The sequence below is a fragment of the Epinephelus lanceolatus genome, chromosome 5 (assembly GCF_041903045.1).
Source record: "Epinephelus lanceolatus isolate andai-2023 chromosome 5, ASM4190304v1, whole genome shotgun sequence".
NCBI classification, from domain to species: Eukaryota; Metazoa; Chordata; class Actinopteri; order Perciformes; family Serranidae; genus Epinephelus; species Epinephelus lanceolatus.
Window position 1 is genome coordinate 35,269,435 of NC_135738.1, and position 19,579 is coordinate 35,289,013.

Sequence of the window (19,579 nt, forward strand, 5' to 3'; positions counted from 1 at the left end):
CCATCAGTCAGCCTTGTGCCTTTAGATCGCCCCACATCATCAGGATATTCAAATAATTATACATGTCAAATTCAGTATTTCTGTAAATTAAATAGAATCAGCAGATCTATGTATTTGGTCCAAAAGAACAAAACGTGTTGATCTACCTGACAGCTTAAAATAACACAAAAACCTTTACAGATGATTAAAAGGTGTCAGCCCTGCAATAGTTTGGTGACCTGTCCAGGGTGTACCCTGCCTCTCACCCAATGTCAGCTGGGATAGGCTCCAGCCCCCCAGCAACCCTCAAGAGGATAAGCGGTTAGAAAATGGATGGATAAAATGTGTCAAAATAAAATAAAAATAATCAGTGATTTCACATTTTATCAAGACTCAGGAGGAAAAGCACAGGTGTGCGTCATTCGGTTTTTAGTTTCACCTGGGCTTTTCCTGTCTTGACAATCTTAATCTCAAAAGTTTGTACTCTCAGGACACTTTGGCCTCAAAAACACTGTTTATCTGATTTGAACATTTAACAAATAATTAAATGAACACTTTTGCGACATCAGTTTAAATTTTAGGTGTTCTGGGACCATCACCTTCTCATATCAGGGTTTGTCTGCAATGTACAGTGAAATGACCGTAAACATTACATTTTGTATTTGAGAATAACTGTTAGACATTTTTAAACTTTTTTTTGTTCTTTAAAGAGAGACAGAAAAGCCTACATCTGCACTTTTAAATACTTTTATATCAGCTGAGGCCAAGTTATGATCCAGTCTATAAAACACATTGTTCTGATTTGTTCTGCTCTGTTTTGACCCACATTACAGGAATGACCTGCCAGTTAAACACTGGCCTAAATTCCTCAGTCTCCTCGATCGCTGTCTGACACAGAAAACCTCAAACGTCTGTCTCCACTGTGTACATCATTATAAACATCATAAATACTGTACTAATATGTTAACATCAAATTATTTTTTAAAAAGACAAGTTTTTTTAATCCTGCTAGTGGTGTTAATTATTGCAAATTCGATGTATATTCACATATAATTTTATAGAGTTTGACTTATGGTTGAAAAATCTGAAGTTGTGGTTTCACATCTGAACATACAGATCTCTTTACAAAATAACTGATGATAACATTTAGGGGCATCAGAATATAAAAACCACATATGTAGCTGCTGCTGTCTACTGTCTGGGTAATAATATTAACATGGCTCTACACTATTCAGGTGTTCCCCTTTAGGCCATGACAGAGCATGCACAATACCAGCACCCTGAGGCAGTGAAATGAAATTCAGCCATCAATAATTCCATTATTTACACCTGTGATTGTTCTACTGTGACATGTCAAAATGTCTTCTGTGAGCAAAGGCCTGGTGACAGCAGGTTTTAATCCTGTTTATAAAAGGCTGCAACATAGTATTTTCAATATTGATTAGTTCTAGAGAATTTTTCTATTAACCAATTGATTTAGTATATAACCTGTCAGAAAAAAATTGGAAAATGTTCATCACATCAGCCTAAACTGATACCTGGTTTGTCCCATCAATGATGTAACACCTAAAGATATTTCTTGATAAATGACGACTTCAGAATATACCAATTCCCTGTACAGTGTCACACTGATTATTCAAAGATTCATATTTAAGACATTTTCAGAAGTGTGCACCTAAACACATTTTCATGACCTCTTCACACTATTTCACAGTATTTAAGATCAGCAACCTTGAACTCATGATTTTGCACACCTTAAGATTATGGCAGGACTCACAGACACCACGGTTAATATCACACACAGAACAGAAACTTTTAAAAAATATCAAACAGGTTTATTTTGTCTTTAAATGTATATACAAAAAAGTTTTAACAAAGTTAAAGGTACACAACCATAACACCTTATTATGAAACATCTGCACAAATCATTGTGTGTCATCAGTCTTGTACTGATATGTCCAAATATTGTCCACTCTTTGTTCTATAGCGCTGTCCAGTACTGGCTGACAAACTCCTCTACTACAGTGCTGGACAGATAACACATGGTTCCACTGTGGAGGAAGATCTCCAGTGGATATCCCAGTGTCGCCCCTCTGAGTCTCCTCTACTTGAACTGATTATCAATGAGGGTGCCCTTCATCTTTGCCTTCTTGGCCTCCAGCTCAGCCAGCTCCTGTAGCCTCCTCTTGCTCATGCCCTTCCTCTCCAGCTGCTTCTCAATCACTTTGGCGTTTTGGGCGTACGAGTCCGCCACCTCCCTGGCCTCGATCTCCTCCTCCTCCTCGTCGATGGTGGACACTGTGACGGAGCTGAACTTGCCCATGTCTTTGGTCCGCTTGGTCATCATCACGCGGACTTTCTTGGGAGCCTCTGGCTGCTTCTGGCTGTACACGCTGGTGTTGCCGAAGCCCTGCCCGAACTTGACCACAGCTCCGTCCACGATGAAGGTGGCCGGGTTGTTCTTCGCCTGGTGCTGGTAGAAGAGCAGCAGGCCGCACTTGCCGCACTTTTTCCGGTACTGCCTTTCGATGCCCTCGGCCCTTTTGATGTACGCGTTTTCGTCCTGCTCCACGTTACAGAACTTGTGGGCATGTTTGGCCGCATCGATCACCCTGGCTCGGTCCCGGGGCCTCATGGGAAGCTTCTCCAGCTGGCAGTCCAATACCAAAACCATCTGACCGCACAGGCAGTAGTACACATGGAGAGGCTTTTCTCCGTCGTCGTACTCCTCTCTGTCCCTGGTGTCCGAGCACACGACACTTCTAGACACCACCTTCGGCATGTTTGGCCCCGAAATGTATTTTATTAGCAGTCAAGTCTATTTAAACGCTATTGTTGAGACGCCATAACGACGGAAACTCCTGTTAAACGTTTGTCCGGAACACAAAAACAACGCCACACTTCCTGTGTGCGTCACTGTTACTGTTCCTACCGGAAACCACAGTTTCTCTCTTTAGTTCCGCCGCGTGATAACAGGCCAAAATGAACACATCAGTTTGCGTGGAAATTGTTTGCGCCCAAAAAAATAATAAATAAAATCCCACGCATGCTACAGAGCCCCATTTGATGGTCCAAAATAAATCTCACGGGTCACAAAATGACTGAAAAGATAAGAAATTATAGGCCAAGACAAAAAAAATAAAGCAAAAAAATACGACTGGCCAGCTTACCTATAGTATGAGCAGGCAGTCCAAAAATGCAACCCATTACTGATTAATGGATAAACCATCATGTTTCGGCTCTAGTCAAAACACGTTGGTTTATCCATTTCAACTCCAATAAAAGGATTTTTAACCATAATCAGAGTGCCTCTTTTGCCTTTTTTTTCCAATCGTATCTTATCTTTATCTTTTTCAAATTGCCCTATCCATGAAGTGCATCTGTTTGTTTGGGGGTATTTTTGTTTGTTTTGCAATTAACTACACAGTGTCTTAACCGAGGGCAACACTCCCTATTTTTCTGTTACATAAGATATGCTCAAAATTTAAATTAAAAAAGTGCTTTGCTAAGACAGATAACCACGCACTGCCACCCCCAAAATAATCACAGAAATGTAATCATAAATATCAATTAATCAATCAAACTTTATTGCAGACCCCAACGTCCAAATAAACATACAATCACATACAGTACATAAAACAAAAATACAATAAAAAGGCGTTATATCACATTATATTAAAAAGTACTTGTGGATATTCAGTAAAAGGCATCTAATAAGAGCAGCAAAAAAATGCAATTTAAAAAGTGCTTATACACATTTTATAAAAGGCACAAATACCAGTGTTTCCACATATAGGATTGGTATCTAACAGAACTACACCTTGGGTTGGTCAACTGTATAATAAGATTATTCTGGGACCCCTGCAGTCTACATATAAACTTAAACATCAGTCTTTCCAGGGTGGCCTGGAAGGTGTTTATCCCTAAATCACAAAAAAGCTTGCTGGCACTACTACCCCTGGGCTGCTTGAGCAGGATTCTGAGACAGTCATTATATGCAACCTGGAGTTTACGCAAGCTTTCTTTCTTATACCTCACCCAAAGGGGGGCCGTGTACATAGGGGTGCAGTAAGCTCTAAACAAGTTCACCTTCACTTCACCAGAGCAGTAGTGAAATTTACTCACTAACATATTGGCTTGGACATATAGCATTCTTCTCTGTCTAAGCATGTCAGCGTCATCCTCCATCTTATCATTGATGATGTGGCCTAGATATTTTGCATTGGTACATACAGACAAGGTTTGACCAGACAAATAGAAACCCGGGAAATTAAGATGTTGATCCTTCTTGGTCCTACATATCATTATCATACTCTTTTTGGCATTATACTTGATGTCAAACTTGACTCCATAGTCTGAGCATATGTTGAGAAGCTGTTGGAACCCTGCACTACTGGGAGATATAATGGCCAAATCATCAGCGTACATAAAGTGGTTGATTAAGGTGTTACCCATTATGCACCCTGTTCTACAATCTCTCAACTGCCTTGACAGGTCATCCATGTACTGAATAGGCCTGGGGATAGAAGCCCACCCTGCTGTACCCCATTGCCAACTCTGAAGGGAGAGGATAAGATATTCCCCCATTTTACCTGCATAGTCTGCCTGTCGTACCAATATGCCAGGATACGTATGATGCTACCCGGGACCCCCCTATGCTTCAGCTTGGTGAAGCGCTTGAGATGGTTGACTCTGTCAAATGCCTTAGAGGCATCAATAAAGCCTACCAACATTGTTGAGCCCTGCCCTCTGTACTTTTCTACTGCTTCTTTTAATGCATAAATACACAAATCAGTACTGTGCTTGCTCTTAAAACCGAATTGGTTGTCTGTGGTGCAAATAAGATCCCCAACCCTGTCTATTATTACCCTTTATAGCACCTTAGACAGTATGCTGGCTAGGGCAATGGGTCGATAATTGTCCATACTCCCTACCTTACCAGCCTTGTCTTTAATGACAGGTACTAGAATAACTGTCAGTATAGCATCTGGCAGGATGCCATGCGTTACCAACCCTGTAAAACAGATGGAGAGCAACACAGCAACCCTAGGGCTGGCTAGCTTCAAGTGCTCTGCAGTAATATTATCCCTGCCACATGCTTTGTTATCAGCTAGTTGCCTTATGGCTTGGGAAATCTCATAGGGGCTGATGTGTACCACTTCCTCCTCTATGTTACCTGTACAGTAGGGCTCACTTCTGACACAGTTGAACAGAGCAGCATAGTGCTGCCTCCATAGTTCAGTTATATTTTCTCCACCAGATACACCCTCAATGTTACATGGCAATGCTGCTTTAACCCTATTTATATTTTTAACTTCTTTCCAGAAGCCAGTGACAATTTTCCAGCCATAGAGTCAGCTCTCAAGGCTTGCACATGCTTGCCAACAAAGCGCACTGCATATTTGTATCTAGTATTGGTTAGCCTTTTATGCTCTAGAACAGGCCCCTGTCTAGGTCTACCAGCAATAACCCAGGCCTTATGAGCCGCCTTAGCCTCTGCATGGGGGCCAGCTACATACCTGTTCCACCCAGGCTTGGTGTTTTTAGCTTATAGCAAATAAAATCGTCATTACCGTATTGGTTCTAGTAGCATGGTGTGCTGCAGATCTGCATGTGGTTTGTTCAAGTGATGTTGCTATACTCCAGCAGAAGCCTTTTGACTGATGTAGGTACAATCAATGTCAAATACTGTGCTCATTACTTTCAAATGTGTTTAAAAAGAAAGAACTAGAATGTAACACGAGGGTTAGATTGTCGATTTATGTTGCACTGTGTGTGTCACTTAGACAGTAATAGCTTTCATTGATGGCATAACCTATTTGTTGGTATACTGTCAACACTGGAGGATTTGGTCCTCCCACTCCACAGCTACAGTCTTGATATTTGAAAGTAAGGCCAAAGTTTTAACGGTCTTTAAAATTGTTTAATCTTTTGTAAAATGCTTACAAATTAAGTCTGAGAAGTAAGTCTGTTCTTTCCAGACAAGCCTTTGAAGTCCCAGTAAAACTGGCTGTAACAATGCCACTAGCTTTTTGAAATCTGGGTTGATGCATTCAACCCAAATTATTTTTAAAAAAAAAAAAAAAAAAAAAACACACACCCTTTGTTAGCAGCAACATGCTCCTATAGTTCACGAGTTTTAACATTCACCTTGAGAATCAATTTATTTGATTGTGAAAGACAGAACACTGCAGCCTTAAAGAACTTGAGCTTTGCATGTTGCCTCCCTTAAAGGGTGTCCTTGGACAGATGACTTTACACTGCAGCAACACAGCTGAACGCTGCCTCAGCTTGTTTCATACTGAGGCTTGAAACCCTATAGCCTGCACTGTCCAACAACTTTAAACAAAGACAGCACATCCACATTTAAGGAATCAAGTTTATTTCAACACTGAAGACAAGTACAAAATACATTTACTGAAGACATTAGTCAAAGTATACACAGGCTCCATCACAAGGGCTGAAAAGGCCAATGTCACAGGCGCCTCACTGACAGCAGCTGGTGTCACACGTCTTCCCTTTGCACACGCAGCCAGAGGCACATTTGCTGCAGCCAGATGGGCAGCATGAGCAGCAGCCTGCAAGAAGAAACAAGTTAGACCAGTGGTAAAGTCATCTAGTCTGGCAGGGGAAAACCCATGAGACAGCTACCACCTTAAAAATTCTAGGACATTATATAATCGACTGCAAGTCAGAACATACTTTAGGCAAAAATTAGTAAAACATGCTGGCCTCTTTGAATGTCCACCTGCCCCAGCTCATTAAGCTAATTACTGAGCAGTTGCCTATTTCATGTAAAAAGGAGATTTTACATACACACTAGGAAAAAGAAACACAAGGGAGACAGTTTAAACATTTTATACATATGATTAAGAGTGCAGAGAAAGTTTTAACTCATGGGCCCAGTGCATTTAGAGGAAAAAGGCAGAAGCTGTAAGCTTTTAGGACATATCTTAATGGTCACTCTGAATTAGTATCTCCTGAGGTTCAGTATTCATCTGAAGAAAGACTGTTAGTCTCATTCCCAGGTCGTCAAAGACAACGACTTTGGTTTGGTGATTAAACCGAACCACCAAACAAAGTGTCATATTTAACGACCTTGGAGTGAGATTCAATTAACCATCTCTCTCCTGAATTACATGCTGCACCCCAAAATCCCTCACGTAGGCCAATATAGTGCTCTTCAAAACAAAATCATAGAGAGCTTTATAAAAAAAATAATATGGTTAACAGAGAAACGTCTTATAGGTCAAACAGATATGGATGTCATTTGACTTACTCTTCTTGCAGGTGGTGCAGGAGCAGTTAGTGCACGTGCAGGATCCTCCGCAGGTGCAGGTTCCACCTAGACAACAAAATCAAGCCAGATCAGTTCAACCTTGTCCGCTACTGCTAGCGACACATAGCCTTACAAAATACTAGGCTATAACCATGAGAAATAACACCAAACAGAAACGTTAACGAATAACTTACTCTTGGAGCAATCGCAAGGGTCCATTTTCTCAGTTGTTGTTGTTGTTGTTGTTGTTTCTTGTCTTCGGGTGGAGATGCTCTGTCTCTAGTCTGAGCCGAGTCAGTGTTTTGATTTCCAGAGCATGGGCGGCTCTTTTTATAGGGTCCTGAACACAACAGCACCGGGTGCAAAACTGCGCCTGTCACGCTGCACGCAGGCACGTAGTAGACGATTACAAAGAGGTTTGTGCACACGACTTCTCAACCACCCAGGAGCGAGAGCAAAGAGCAGAGGGAGTCCCAGGAGAGGACGAATTCACTGGCGTGTTGTCTGAACGTTATGTAAGACCCCCCCGAACCCCCTTTCCCCCTCTGGCGACACCAAACCCCGGAATAATTTACGTGTTTACGCGGAGAAAAACACTATTATACACGACAGTATTTAGAACACAGGTTACTACAGTTCATCAACAGACTGTTTCATTTCCAGGTAGTATGTGGGGACATTGAACGACACCTGTGTCTCCATTAGGATATTATAATTTCCTTTTTTTGCGTGTGTGTGGGGTCAGTAGTGAAATTGCGGAGCCCTGGAGTGTTATATGGGGTATCTGAGGGGAAACGCCTATTTAATATGTAAACACTAGAAGATCACTAGACTAAGTCATGTGCTCAGTTTGCGCACGGATCTAGTGAATGACATAAATTCAAATTTATGTGGAGGAGTGTGTAGTTGAGATGCGTTCACGGGTGCAAAAAAGACTTCCGATGTAGCCCCCCGAGAAAAGGGGTTTGGTGTGGTGGGCAAAATATTTTAGGCCAATGTAATTAGGTATTTACTCACGAAAATAAAGCTCATAATCGGTATCAAAAATAGGTTATAATAATATTAAAGTCAGCCTGTATGCTGTCCACAAGTGGACAATCTTATTCTTATTCCTACTTGTGTTTATATTGTGTTGTACACGGTAGCATTATACAAATATTTTATATTTCTAACTTTACATACTAGGTTTATACACTGTGTTATAGCATAAGGCACATATTTTTTATATTTTTACACACTTCACATACTTAGCACATTATACATCATTTATATTATTTAAATATTTTACATTATAGTGTTAACACTGTAGCACATTGCATGTATTTTATTTTTGTAATTTTATATACTTCGTACTTATACCTATATTTCTACAGCATTTCTGATCCTGATTCTGAAAGCCATGTCTAAACTAGAAGATACACAAGTCGTAGGCTAGTTGTTTAAGTGTAATTAATCAGAGGGGATTGTGGGGTTATCTGGCTCGCTGTTTGCATGTTACCTGTTGTTTAGTTTTATTTTTAAACGAGATTATACAAGGTAATTTTAACATTACAAATTTCTAATACCAGTCTAGTCAGTGTTTTAATATAACTACTAAATTACAATAATTACCCTACTTTGTTTAACCTGTTTTCTTTTATTTTGAATTTCTGTTGTATTTCCGGAAACCTTACATCAAAATACAAAATTAAATGTACTGTACGTGTCCTCTTACAATTTACTAATATGAAATCGTTTAAATCAATCATGTGATCCGTAATTTTATTTTGTCTTGTGAGAGACTTATTCTGGCTTCATATGAGTAGAGGAAATGTCCGCTAGCTGCTAAGCTACTTTGCCATAGGCATTTTACATTTTTGTGCTAATAACATTACCATTTTGTTATGTAGGGAAAATGTGCCCAAGTCTTTGAAAATGTCACCATAAAGACATGTTTAATGTGTGTTTTGAAACAACTACACTTAACAGCAATTCACAGAAACCTGACGTAGACTAGTGGTTTGGAGGTGTAATAGCAGAGTCAGACCAGGTACAAGCATGAGTGCTGAAAATGATGTGCATAGACCCTACACAGAGGGATGATGGTGGGAGCTGGTGGCTGTATCACAGCTCGATGTCGGCTGAAACAACAAATGAAAAGCAGTCACTCAGTGATGCCATGAAACAGGACCTTGGACAGCAACTGAGCTGCTGTTTTGGTGCTGAGTGCTTTGAGTGCTCTGTAGTTTCTTGGTTTTCTCCGTGCTCCTTTATATACACTTCTGTTTACCAGATGTTTTGTTTCTGTGACTCACTCTGTACTCGACATTTTAGCAGAGAGATTGTTAGCAAGTGGTTTGTCTGTGCGCTCGCCCTCCTCCCTGTCAGCATTTCTACTACCACCATTATGTTGTTCAGACAAAAAAAAAAAATCAGAAAAAATAATTAACTTCATATTTATACACTTTTCTACCTTTAACTTCGTTTCTTATTCTCACACACCAGACGGTATGTCTTTAGATAAAGTGGGTGGCTCTTAGAAGAGCCGTTGTGTTGATGATCACATGTCAGCACATTTACTTGGAGCTGGTGTACTTGGTGACGGCCTTGGTGCCCTCAGACACGGCGTGCTTGGCCAGCTCACCGGGCAGCAGCAGGCGGACGGCGGTCTGGATCTCCCTGGAAGTGATGGTGGAGCGCTTGTTGTAGTGAGCCAGACGGGAGGCCTCACCGGCGATGCGCTCAAAGATGTCGCTCACAAACGAGTTCATGATGCCCATCGCCTTGGACGAGATGCCGGTGTCGGGGTGGACCTGCTTCAGCACCTTGTACACGTAGATGGCGTAGCTCTCCTTCCTGGTCCTCCTCTTTTTCTTGCCGCTCTTACTGACGCTCTTAGACACGGCTTTCTTTGAGCCCTTCTTGGGCGCTTTGACGGTGGTTTCAGGCATGATCTGAACAACAAATTTCTCCTATAAGAAGTAACAGTACTAATCGGAAAGCGAACTTTTTGTATCCCCCTGATGCAAATAGTACTGTGCTGTCGCTCACACAGGATTGGTCAGCTTCTGAAGCTGGGGAACAATACAGTGGGTGGGTGAGGGGAGAAAGAAGAAAGAAAATCCTGTTATTTAAATAGTAAAAAGAAAAAGTCGGTAGACCTATTATCAACAGGTTATAATACATTATAGTCTGTTTTACACAATAAGGACATTAAAACTGAACATAACCTCATGAATTTAATAACAAGTTAAAAGCATTTACAGCAATAGATGTTTTTATACCGGACATAGTCAGCACAGGTACAAATAATATCAGTCCCAGTAAGACCTTCCAGCATTTATTATTCATGTTGTTAATTACATGTGCGTTTTTGTCTGTCACAAGAGAGGATAGCACTTTTTAATGAGAAATACTCCACAAAGGGTTTATAAAATAGTCCAGATGCTTTGCAGCTAAGGTAAGTATTAACCTCTCCATTGGATAGCTTGCTAAAAAGACAGGACAAATGGACGTTTTATAATCAGGTATCTAAAAAGTTGTTTCCAATTAGTCGAATTTATCTGAGCTAACTGTGGTGCTCCTGCAAACTGGTTATTTTTAAGCAGGTTAATGTTTCATTCATGATTCATTACAAACCTGATTTTAGAAAAAGACAAACTCAGGTTCAACCTTCACCACAGCACATGCAACAACTTTCCAAAAGCAGCAACAGATTTTGAATCCAAAGGAAAATCAGTATTTATGTCATCTGTTTGAAGTTCTGGGAAAGGAAAAGAGTCCCACAAGTTTGCACATATATCTAGTAGCCTATTAACCATAGAGGGGTCTGTTAATGACCAGGACAAAGACGCATGTCTGTCCATTAAGGCCAATTGCCATATACAGCCTACACACAGGTACAAAGTCTACAGATATATTTCACTGCATTGTAAAAATCACTGCCAAGATACATAGTTTTTATAATTAATAATTAAAGACTTAATTATGTGGAAAAACATTGCATAGCTGCATGCTTTTGCGAATACAATAAGATTACTGTATGTCATGTTAACACCATGAAACAATTTTAACATACTATGGAAACTTATTTCCACCAACGATTTTTAAAAAGGCATGAGAAACTAAGAAAATTATGCCATATCTCAATAATGACATCTCAAAATAATGAGACACTTATGTTTTAGATTCTTAAAATGATGTGCAAGATACTGATTTAACGTATTTACATAATTTGTTGAGATATTTGATCATTCAAATAATGACTGTCTACCAGCATTACATCTCACCACATATAATACATTTGTAAAAGCAGACTAAAGCCCAGAATACCCCTGGGGAGAAAAAAAAAAAAAAAAAACAGACCTCCGTCTGTGCTTCAAAGCCCAGTCTTAATATTTTAGGTTGTTTTCACGAATCCTCAGCTTGTTTCCAATTATTCATGACAGACGCATGGAAATGTAAGCCATAGGTTGTTAGAGATAACGTCTTATAATCGACCCGTTCTGTAGATGAAGCATGTGTTGTGAGTAGAGGAGTGAGCTCTTGAGTGAGGAGTGAGGTGGCTCTTAAAAGAGCCGTTGTGCTTTGTGGAGCAGCAGCAGAGTTTAAGCTCTCTCTCCGCGGATGCGACGGGCCAGCTGGATGTCTTTGGGCATGATGGTGACTCTCTTGGCGTGGATGGCGCACAGGTTGGTGTCCTCAAACAGGCCCACCAGGTAAGCCTCACTGGCCTCCTGCAGAGCCATGACAGCGGAGCTCTGGAAGCGCAGGTCGGTCTTGAAGTCCTGAGCGATTTCTCGGACCAGGCGCTGGAAGGGCAGCTTGCGGATGAGCAGCTCCGTGGATTTCTGGTAGCGACGGATCTCTCTGAGAGCCACGGTACCGGGCCTGTAACGGTGAGGCTTCTTCACGCCGCCGGTGGCCGGGGCGCTCTTACGGGCAGCCTTGGTGGCCAGCTGCTTCCTCGGGGCTTTGCCTCCGGTGGATTTACGAGCGGTCTGCTTGGTTCTTGCCATGACTTCTCCTTTCGCTGATCAAGATAATAACGCAATGTTACGGGGAGACACGCTGCTTTTCAACTCTGAGACTGGCTGTAAAATTGTGACGTTGCTTCAGACCTCCGGCTCCTGATTGGTGAGGGACTCCTACGGAGCTCAGCACCGCCTGAAGGAGCGACCCACCGCCCGAGACTCCGCTGCTTATTGGCTGGAAATCCTTTCAAAGGGTCCGCCAAAATTCAGGCTGGGCCGCCCTCTGCTGCTCTGATGAAGCCTCTTTTCTGGTTGGTCTGGCAGGAACCGTCCCGCGCTCTGTGGATATATAGAGGAGGGTTTCAGCTGCTGAGAGAACACTTCTCTTTGTCCCGACTTTAGAGAGCATCTGAAAAATGAGTGGCCGCGGAAAAACCGGTGGAAAAGCCAGAGCCAAGGCAAAGACCCGCTCCTCCCGTGCTGGGCTCCAGTTCCCAGTCGGCCGTGTCCACAGGCTGCTGCGCAAAGGAAACTATGCGGAGCGTGTCGGTGCCGGCGCCCCCGTCTACCTGGCGGCTGTGCTGGAGTACCTGACCGCTGAGATCCTGGAGTTGGCTGGAAACGCTGCCCGCGACAACAAGAAAACCCGTATCATCCCCCGTCACCTGCAGCTGGCTGTCCGCAACGACGAGGAGCTCAACAAGCTGCTGGGCGGAGTGACCATCGCTCAGGGCGGCGTGCTGCCCAACATCCAGGCTGTTCTGCTGCCCAAGAAGACCGAGAAGGCCGCCAAGTCCAAGTAAACCTGGACACTCGTTGACTGCTGGAAACTAGCCCCCAAAAAGGCTCTTTTAAGAGCCACGCAATCACCTGACAGAGCTGTGTTCTTATCTCTCTAATGCGTCAATCTGTGTAGCCTACTAGAACATGTACACGACTCCATTCCAAAAATGTCGTTACTTATTTACAAGAAATCATTGATAACTTTTCAGCCAGCTTTTATTGGCTGAGAAACCACTTATTACCTGAATGTAACCAGAAAGCCAATTAGATGAACACAGTGCTCAGGAGAACAAAGACTGCTGTTGACCCCATTCTGGGAGGGGAAATTCACCTTGTCAATAGATTTTAACAAGACGTTGCAAATGAAATTGCACCTTATTTAAAACCGTAATTATAAAAAAAACAAGCATATCTGATAACATGTTATCCTCTAGTTTCACACATTACAATGAACAGCTCCATTTTGAGGCCAACTCAAAAAAAAAAAGTTTATATTATCTCTTAAATAGAGTTTACAGTTGGGCTAAAGCAGTGTTTAATTTTAACAGGAATTCAAACCATGTTGATAATAAAAATAAATAAGATCAGTTTTAAAAAGTTGTTGAACTGTAATACATTTTTTTAAAAAAAAAACTGAACTGGCTTTTTTGTTTTGTCTTATATTTCCATCAGAGTTATGGTGGGATGTAACTTTACAACTAATCTGTATTTTTATATGCTTATACTGTACAAGCAACTCTTTCTTTATCTTTTCTTTTTTAAAATGATATTTGATATTTGCCATTGTATAATTTAATAACTCATCACTGCTCAGTCTTTATGAGTAACTGGTTATATGTCATTAAATTACAAAATTAATGTAATTATCAGTTACACTTACTGGGGAAAAAATATGTAATTAAATTACAGTAAATTACAATTATCGATCAAAATGATGGTGATTAAAGAGGTTACATTCGGATATAATCATTATATGTAGAATAAAACATCAATTATGTTGCTTTGCATCTTTTTGCTGAATGTTTTCTTTCAGCAGAGTCTACTTTCACACATTTTTCAGCTTTATTACCCAGTTAAAAACATTTGTTAGGAAAGTTGAGTGCAATAACTTACATTGCTTTGATGAAATAATTAAAATTGTTACATCACTTATTATTTTTTCAGTCATTTTATTTTATTTTCCCATTTTATCATTTAACCTTGAATTTAATAAATTTACTTATTCATGGTATTCAGGTCAGGCTAATATTTTTTTACATGTCTGATATTAATTAAAATTCATGCTGAGTCGTTAGCAAAACGTGATTATTTGGCATAATTTTGCAAATTGAAATAAGCACTTTGAGAGTGCAGTAGAAGTTTCACTCAGAATAGATAGCACAATGCTATTACCTTTCCAAACTTTCGAGTTTTCTCCTCAAGACATTTCATTTTATTTTGATTTTTGGATGATTGCCTTTAAGAACAGAGTTACTTCACATTATACATAATTTTAACAAATGTGTAGGAACATTCAGTACATGAGTCATACTGACAGCCAGCAGTCAGCCACAGCTTAAAGCATATACTAATTAATGTAATTATCAGGGAGAACAAAAAATGATGCAAGGCATACATAAATATGTATAAAATAATGTATAAATAAATCACCGGTCACATACCCTGGGACATGTTATCCACAGCCATAACGAGAGTTGGTTCCAAAGTCAAAGTCAGTGGGGTTTTTGAATTGATTTTTGGTTAGATGCCTGAAGTGAGGTCTGTGCTAATGTAATCTTAAGAGATTTTCACTTGGCTTAAAATATGTTCGTCCATATGACCTACCCCACTTGTGAATTTTGAAGCTTTTACATATCCTAAAAAAGGAGGTTGCTAACATGTGACTAAATGAAACTACAGTGCCATTACTCTGAACACATCTCGCCTCGGTGTGGTGGTGATAAAGTCATGCGACTGCAGTGTCGCTCATGTCTTGCCTAATGTTGGCTTTTTGCTTCTGGCAGTTGCATCAACAAATCCATTAAATCCCACTGGATTCTTGACGAGTGAACCAGGACAGTGTTAACTTCCTGGTTGCCTTCAGAAAATGTCATCACTGCAGCACTCTGTTGTTTCTCTCTTTAAACCACAACAATGTTTGTAATAATGTGACAAACATTGTTGTGGTTAAATATAATATTGGTATGACTGAGGTAATTATTATTTGCACAGTTATTGCTTGTATATACTTAAAAACTGTGCTCGCTGTCCCAAATACAGCCCCAAACTGTAAAAATCTTAGTGTCATCTTTGATAATAAACTCAGCTTGATCAAGCATGTCAACAGACATGGCTGCAGGTCCGAGGGGGCTGTGCCTTTTGTGTCAGGAGCCTCTAAGATCCAGAATAATCTCCCCAAGTAGAGCAGACCAGTGAGCCTCTTGTCCTCTTTTTAATCCCTATCAGTTTATCAATTTATTTATGTCCTGTTTGATTATCGATGTTTCTCTTTTCTTTCTTTTTTTTTCTATTCCTGTAAGGAGCATGAATAAACCCAGCATACACAAAAGAAAGAGATGAGAGTACTGTACTCACCTGTCTTTATGTGGGCTGTGCTTTATATGGATCCTACAAGTATTCTAATTTCATTTGTCTACAACAGACAAACAGCATAAAGAAACATTCACACAGTAAGTAAATAAGTAAATGGCTATACAAACACATAAACATAATAATAATAAAGAAAAGGCATAACTGTAATATTAAGTGAACTTGATAGACATGTTGCTTGAAGTCATAAGTCATATTTCTGGATGTCTCATCAGCACTCTCGTGTGGTGGTTTCTTTGATGAGTGACGAGATTGTTTTGCTGTATTTTTGTTGTTAAAATATTACGTTTCAACCAAGTACTGTATGGTTATGACACTTTTCTAGCTTGTTAAAAAAAAAAGGACATGCAGTAAAAAAAAAAAAATCTCAAATTTTAGAGGTGCTTCAGCACCCCCCAAATGGGCTAGAAACGCCTATGTAGAGTAGTATTTCTTCCATCCAGCACAAATCCTAAGATGTTCTGCTTTTTATCAAACACACTGCTTTCCACTGCTCCAACATTAATTTGATTTCCAGTCACTACAAACAAGAGTCTCTATATTACTCTATATTGTTGCTGTTGCCTCAGGAGAGGAAACCGGTGGCTGCCGCTTGAATCACAAAGCCCAGCTGGTCGATGGATGTCTGCTTCCAGGCTACAGTCTGTTGCTCAGTTAGGACAAATCATGAGGGAACAAAGCCCCAGAGCTACTTCATTATATAATACAGCATGTACAATTGTTCCCTCTGTTATGCAACAGATAGAGTATCACAGCCCTGCTTGTATTGTACAATGTTTGACCACAAAACAGAAAGCTTTAATCTGTATCAGCTGGATCTGTTTCCATGGCCACTGGGTCCATCAGTCAGCCTTGTGCCTTTAGATCGCCCCACATCATCAGGATATTTAAATAATTATACATGTCAAATTCAGTATTTCTGTAAATTAAATAGAATCAGCAGATCTATGTATTTGGTCCAAAAGAACAAAACGTGTTGATCTACCTGACAGCTTAAAATAACACAAAAACCTTTACAGATGATTAAAAGGTGTCAGCCCTGCAATAGTTTGGTGACCTGTCCAGGGTGTACCCTGCCTCTCACCCAATGTCAGCTGGGATAGGCTCCAGCCCCCCAGCAACCCTCAAGAGGATAAGCGGTTAGAAAATGGATGGATAAAACGTGTCAAAATAAAATAAAAATAATCAGTGATTTCACATTTTATCAAGACTCAGGAGGAAAAGCACAGGTGTGCGTCATTCGGTTTTTAGTTTCACCTGGGCTTTTCCTGTCTTGACAATCTTAATCTCAAAAGTTTGTACTCTCAGGACACTTTGGCCTCAAAAACACTGTTTATCTGATTTGAACATTTAACAAATAATTAAATGAACACTTTTGCGACATCAGTTTAAATTTTAGGTGTTCTGGGACCATCACCTTCTCATATCAGGGTTTGTCTGCAATGTACAGTGAAATGACGGTAAACATTACATTTTGTATTTGAGAATAACTGTTAGACATTTTTAAACTTTTTTTTTTCTTTAAAGAGAGACAGAAAAGCCTACATCTGCACTTTTAAATACTTTTATATCAGCTGAGGCCAAGTTATGATCCAGTCTATAAAACACATTGTTTTGATTTGTTCTGCTCTGTTTTGACCCACATTACAGGAATGACCTGCCAGTTAAACACTGGCCTAAATTCCTCAGTCTCCTCGATCGCTGTCTGACACAGAAAACCTCAAACGTCTGTCTCCACTGTGTACATCATTATAAACATCATAAATACTGTACTAATATGTTAACATCAAATTATTTTTTAAAAAGACAAGTTTTTTTAATCCTGCTAGTGGTGTTAATTATTGCAAATTCGATGTATATTCACATATAATTTTATAGAGTTTGACTTATGGTTGAAAAATCTGAAGTTGTGGTTTCACATCTGAACATACAGATCTCTTTACAAAATAACTGATGATAACATTTAGGGGCATCAGAATATAAAAACCACATATGTAGCTGCTGCTGTCTACTGTCTGGGTAATAATATTAACATGGCTCTACACTATTCAGGTGTTCCCCTTTAGGCCATGACAGAGATGCACAATACCAGCACCCTGAGGCAGTGAAATGAAATTCAGCCATCAATAATTCCATTATTTACACCTGTGATTGTTCTACTGTGACATGTCAAAATGTCTTCTGTGAGCAAAGGCCTGGTGACAGCAGGTTTTAATCCTGTTTATAAAAGGCTGCAACATAGTATTTTCAATATTGATTAGTTCTAGAGAATTTTTCTATTAACCAATTGATTTAGTATATAACCTGTCAGAAAAAAATTGGAAAATGTTCATCACATCAGCCTAAACTGATACCTGGTTTGTCCCATCAATGATGTAACACCTAAAGATATTTCTTGATAAATGACGACTTCAGAATATACCAATTCCCTGTACAGTGTCACACTGATTATTCAAAGATTCATATTTAAGACATTTTCAGAAGTGTGCACCTAAACACATTTTCATGACCTCTTCACACTATTTCACAGTATTTAAGATCAGCAACCTTGAACTCATGATTTTGCACACCTTAAGATTATGGCAGGACTCACAGACACCACGGTTAATATCACACACAGAACAGAAACTTTTAAAAAATATCAAACAGGTTTATTTTGTCTTTAAATGTATATACAAAAAAGTTTTAACAAAGTTAAAGGTACACAACCATAACACCTTATTATGAAACATCTGCACAAATCATTGTGTGTCATCAGTCTTGTACTGATATGTCCAAATATTGTCCACTCTTTGTTCTATAGCGCTGTCCAGTACTGGCTGACAAACTCCTCTACTACAGTGCTGGACAGATAACACATGGTTCCACTGTGGAGGAAGATCTCCAGTGGATATCCCAGTGTCGCCCCTCTGAGTCTCCTCTACTTGAACTGATTATCAATGAGGGTGCCCTTCATCTTTGCCTTCTTGGCCTCCAGCTCAGCCAGCTCCTGTAGCCTCCTCTTGCTCATGCCCTTCCTCTCCAGCTGCTTCTCAATCACTTTGGCGTTTTGGGCGTACGAGTCCGCCACCTCCCTGGCCTCGATCTCCTCCTCCTCCTCGTCGATGGTGGACACTGTGACGGAGCTGAACTTGCCCATGTCTTTGGTCCGCTTGGTCATCATCACGCGGACTTTCTTGGGAGCCTCTGGCTGCTTCTGGCTGTACACGCTGGTGTTGCCGAAGCCCTGCCCGAACTTGACCACAGCTCCGTCCACGATGAAGGTGGCCGGGTTGTTCTTCGCCTGGTGCTGGTAGAAGAGCAGCAGGCCGCACTTGCCGCACTTTTTCCGGTACTGCCTTTCGATGCCCTCGGCCCTTTTGATGTACGCGTTTTCGTCCTGCTCCACGTTACAGAACTTGTGGGCATGTTTGGCCGCATCGATCACCCTGGCTCGGTCCCGGGGCCTCATGGGAAGCTTCTCCAGCTGGCAGTCCAATACCAAAACCATCTGACCGCACAGGCAGTAGTACACATGGAGAGGCTTTTCTCCGTCGTCGTACTCCTCTCTGTCCCTGGTGTCCGAGCACACGACACTTCTAGACACCACCTTCGGCATGTTTGGCCCCGAAATGTATTTTATTAGCAGTCAAGTCTATTTAAACGCTATTGTTGAGACGCCATAACGACGGAAACTCCTGTTAAACGTTTGTCCGGAACACAAAAACAACGCCACACTTCCTGTGTGCGTCACTGTTACTGTTCCTACCGGAAACCACAGTTTCTCTCTTTAGTTCCGCCGCGTGATAACAGGCCAAAATGAACACATCAGTTTGCGTGGAAATTGTTTGCGCCCAAAAAAATAATAAATAAAATCCCACGCATGCTACAGAGCCCCATTTGATGGTCCAAAATAAATCTCACGGGTCACAAAATGACTGAAAAGATAAGAAATTATAGGCCAAGACAAAAACAATAAAGCAAAAAAATACGACTGGCCAGCTTACCTATAGTATGA

At 40.6% G+C, this 19,579-nt stretch overlaps 6 protein-coding genes across 6 annotated transcripts; 1 reads left to right on the top strand and 5 right to left on the bottom strand.

Moving 5' to 3' along the window:
- Positions 1-1,792: 1,792 nt before the first annotated feature.
- LOC144463506 (STING ER exit protein) lies at positions 1,793-2,899 on the bottom strand. The gene has a single exon (XM_078168154.1). The coding sequence runs from the start codon at positions 2,759-2,761 to the stop codon at positions 2,084-2,086; it is 678 nt and encodes a 225-aa protein (XP_078024280.1). The 5' UTR covers positions 2,762-2,899; the 3' UTR covers positions 1,793-2,083.
- Positions 2,900-6,340: 3,441 nt separating this feature from the next.
- Positions 6,341-7,609, bottom strand: LOC144463510 (metallothionein B). Its single transcript, XM_078168158.1, has 3 exons — positions 7,453-7,609; positions 7,259-7,324; positions 6,341-6,557 (listed from the first exon to the last, which is right to left on the bottom strand). The coding sequence occupies exons 1-3, from the start codon at positions 7,475-7,477 to the stop codon at positions 6,466-6,468; spliced, it is 183 nt and encodes a 60-aa protein (XP_078024284.1). The 5' UTR covers positions 7,478-7,609; the 3' UTR covers positions 6,341-6,465.
- Positions 7,610-9,803: 2,194 nt separating this feature from the next.
- On the bottom strand, positions 9,804-10,201 carry LOC144458331 (histone H2B 1/2-like). The gene has a single exon (XM_078168376.1). It carries the CDS (start codon positions 10,186-10,188, stop codon positions 9,814-9,816), a length of 375 nt encoding a protein of 124 aa, XP_078024502.1. The 5' UTR covers positions 10,189-10,201; the 3' UTR covers positions 9,804-9,813.
- Positions 10,202-11,697: 1,496 nt separating this feature from the next.
- Positions 11,698-12,265, bottom strand: LOC144463508 (histone H3). The gene has a single exon (XM_078168156.1). It carries the CDS (start codon positions 12,253-12,255, stop codon positions 11,845-11,847), a length of 411 nt encoding a protein of 136 aa, XP_078024282.1. The 5' UTR covers positions 12,256-12,265; the 3' UTR covers positions 11,698-11,844.
- A 304-nt stretch (positions 12,266-12,569) lies between these two features.
- On the top strand, positions 12,570-13,147 carry LOC144463509 (histone H2A-like). The gene has a single exon (XM_078168157.1). The coding sequence runs from the start codon at positions 12,627-12,629 to the stop codon at positions 13,011-13,013; it is 387 nt and encodes a 128-aa protein (XP_078024283.1). The 5' UTR covers positions 12,570-12,626; the 3' UTR covers positions 13,014-13,147.
- A 5,064-nt stretch (positions 13,148-18,211) lies between these two features.
- LOC144463507 (STING ER exit protein) lies at positions 18,212-19,315 on the bottom strand. The gene has a single exon (XM_078168155.1). It carries the CDS (start codon positions 19,178-19,180, stop codon positions 18,503-18,505), a length of 678 nt encoding a protein of 225 aa, XP_078024281.1. The 5' UTR covers positions 19,181-19,315; the 3' UTR covers positions 18,212-18,502.
- Between the last annotated feature and the right edge of the window lie 264 nt (positions 19,316-19,579).

Excerpts from the sequence above, each read along its gene's own strand:
- LOC144463509 (XM_078168157.1), top strand. The coding sequence starts at position 12,627 with ATGAGTGGCCGCGGAAAAACCGGTGGAAAAGCCAGAGCCAAGGCAAAG.
- LOC144463507 (XM_078168155.1), bottom strand. The coding sequence starts at position 19,180 with ATGCCGAAGGTGGTGTCTAGAAGTGTCGTGTGCTCGGACACCAGGGAC.
- LOC144463508 (XM_078168156.1), bottom strand. The coding sequence starts at position 12,255 with ATGGCAAGAACCAAGCAGACCGCTCGTAAATCCACCGGAGGCAAAGCC.
- LOC144458331 (XM_078168376.1), bottom strand. The coding sequence starts at position 10,188 with ATGCCTGAAACCACCGTCAAAGCGCCCAAGAAGGGCTCAAAGAAAGCC.
- LOC144463510 (XM_078168158.1), bottom strand. The coding sequence starts at position 7,477 with ATGGACCCTTGCGATTGCTCCAAGA. Across the intron at positions 7,325-7,452 it reads CCCTTGCGATTGCTCCAAGA|GTGGAACCTGCACCTGCGGA; the intron begins GTAAGTTATTCG and ends TTTGTTGTCTAG. Across the intron at positions 6,558-7,258 it reads CTGCACCACCTGCAAGAAGA|GCTGCTGCTCATGCTGCCCA; the intron begins GTAAGTCAAATG and ends TTCTTCTTGCAG.
- LOC144463506 (XM_078168154.1), bottom strand. The coding sequence starts at position 2,761 with ATGCCGAAGGTGGTGTCTAGAAGTGTCGTGTGCTCGGACACCAGGGAC.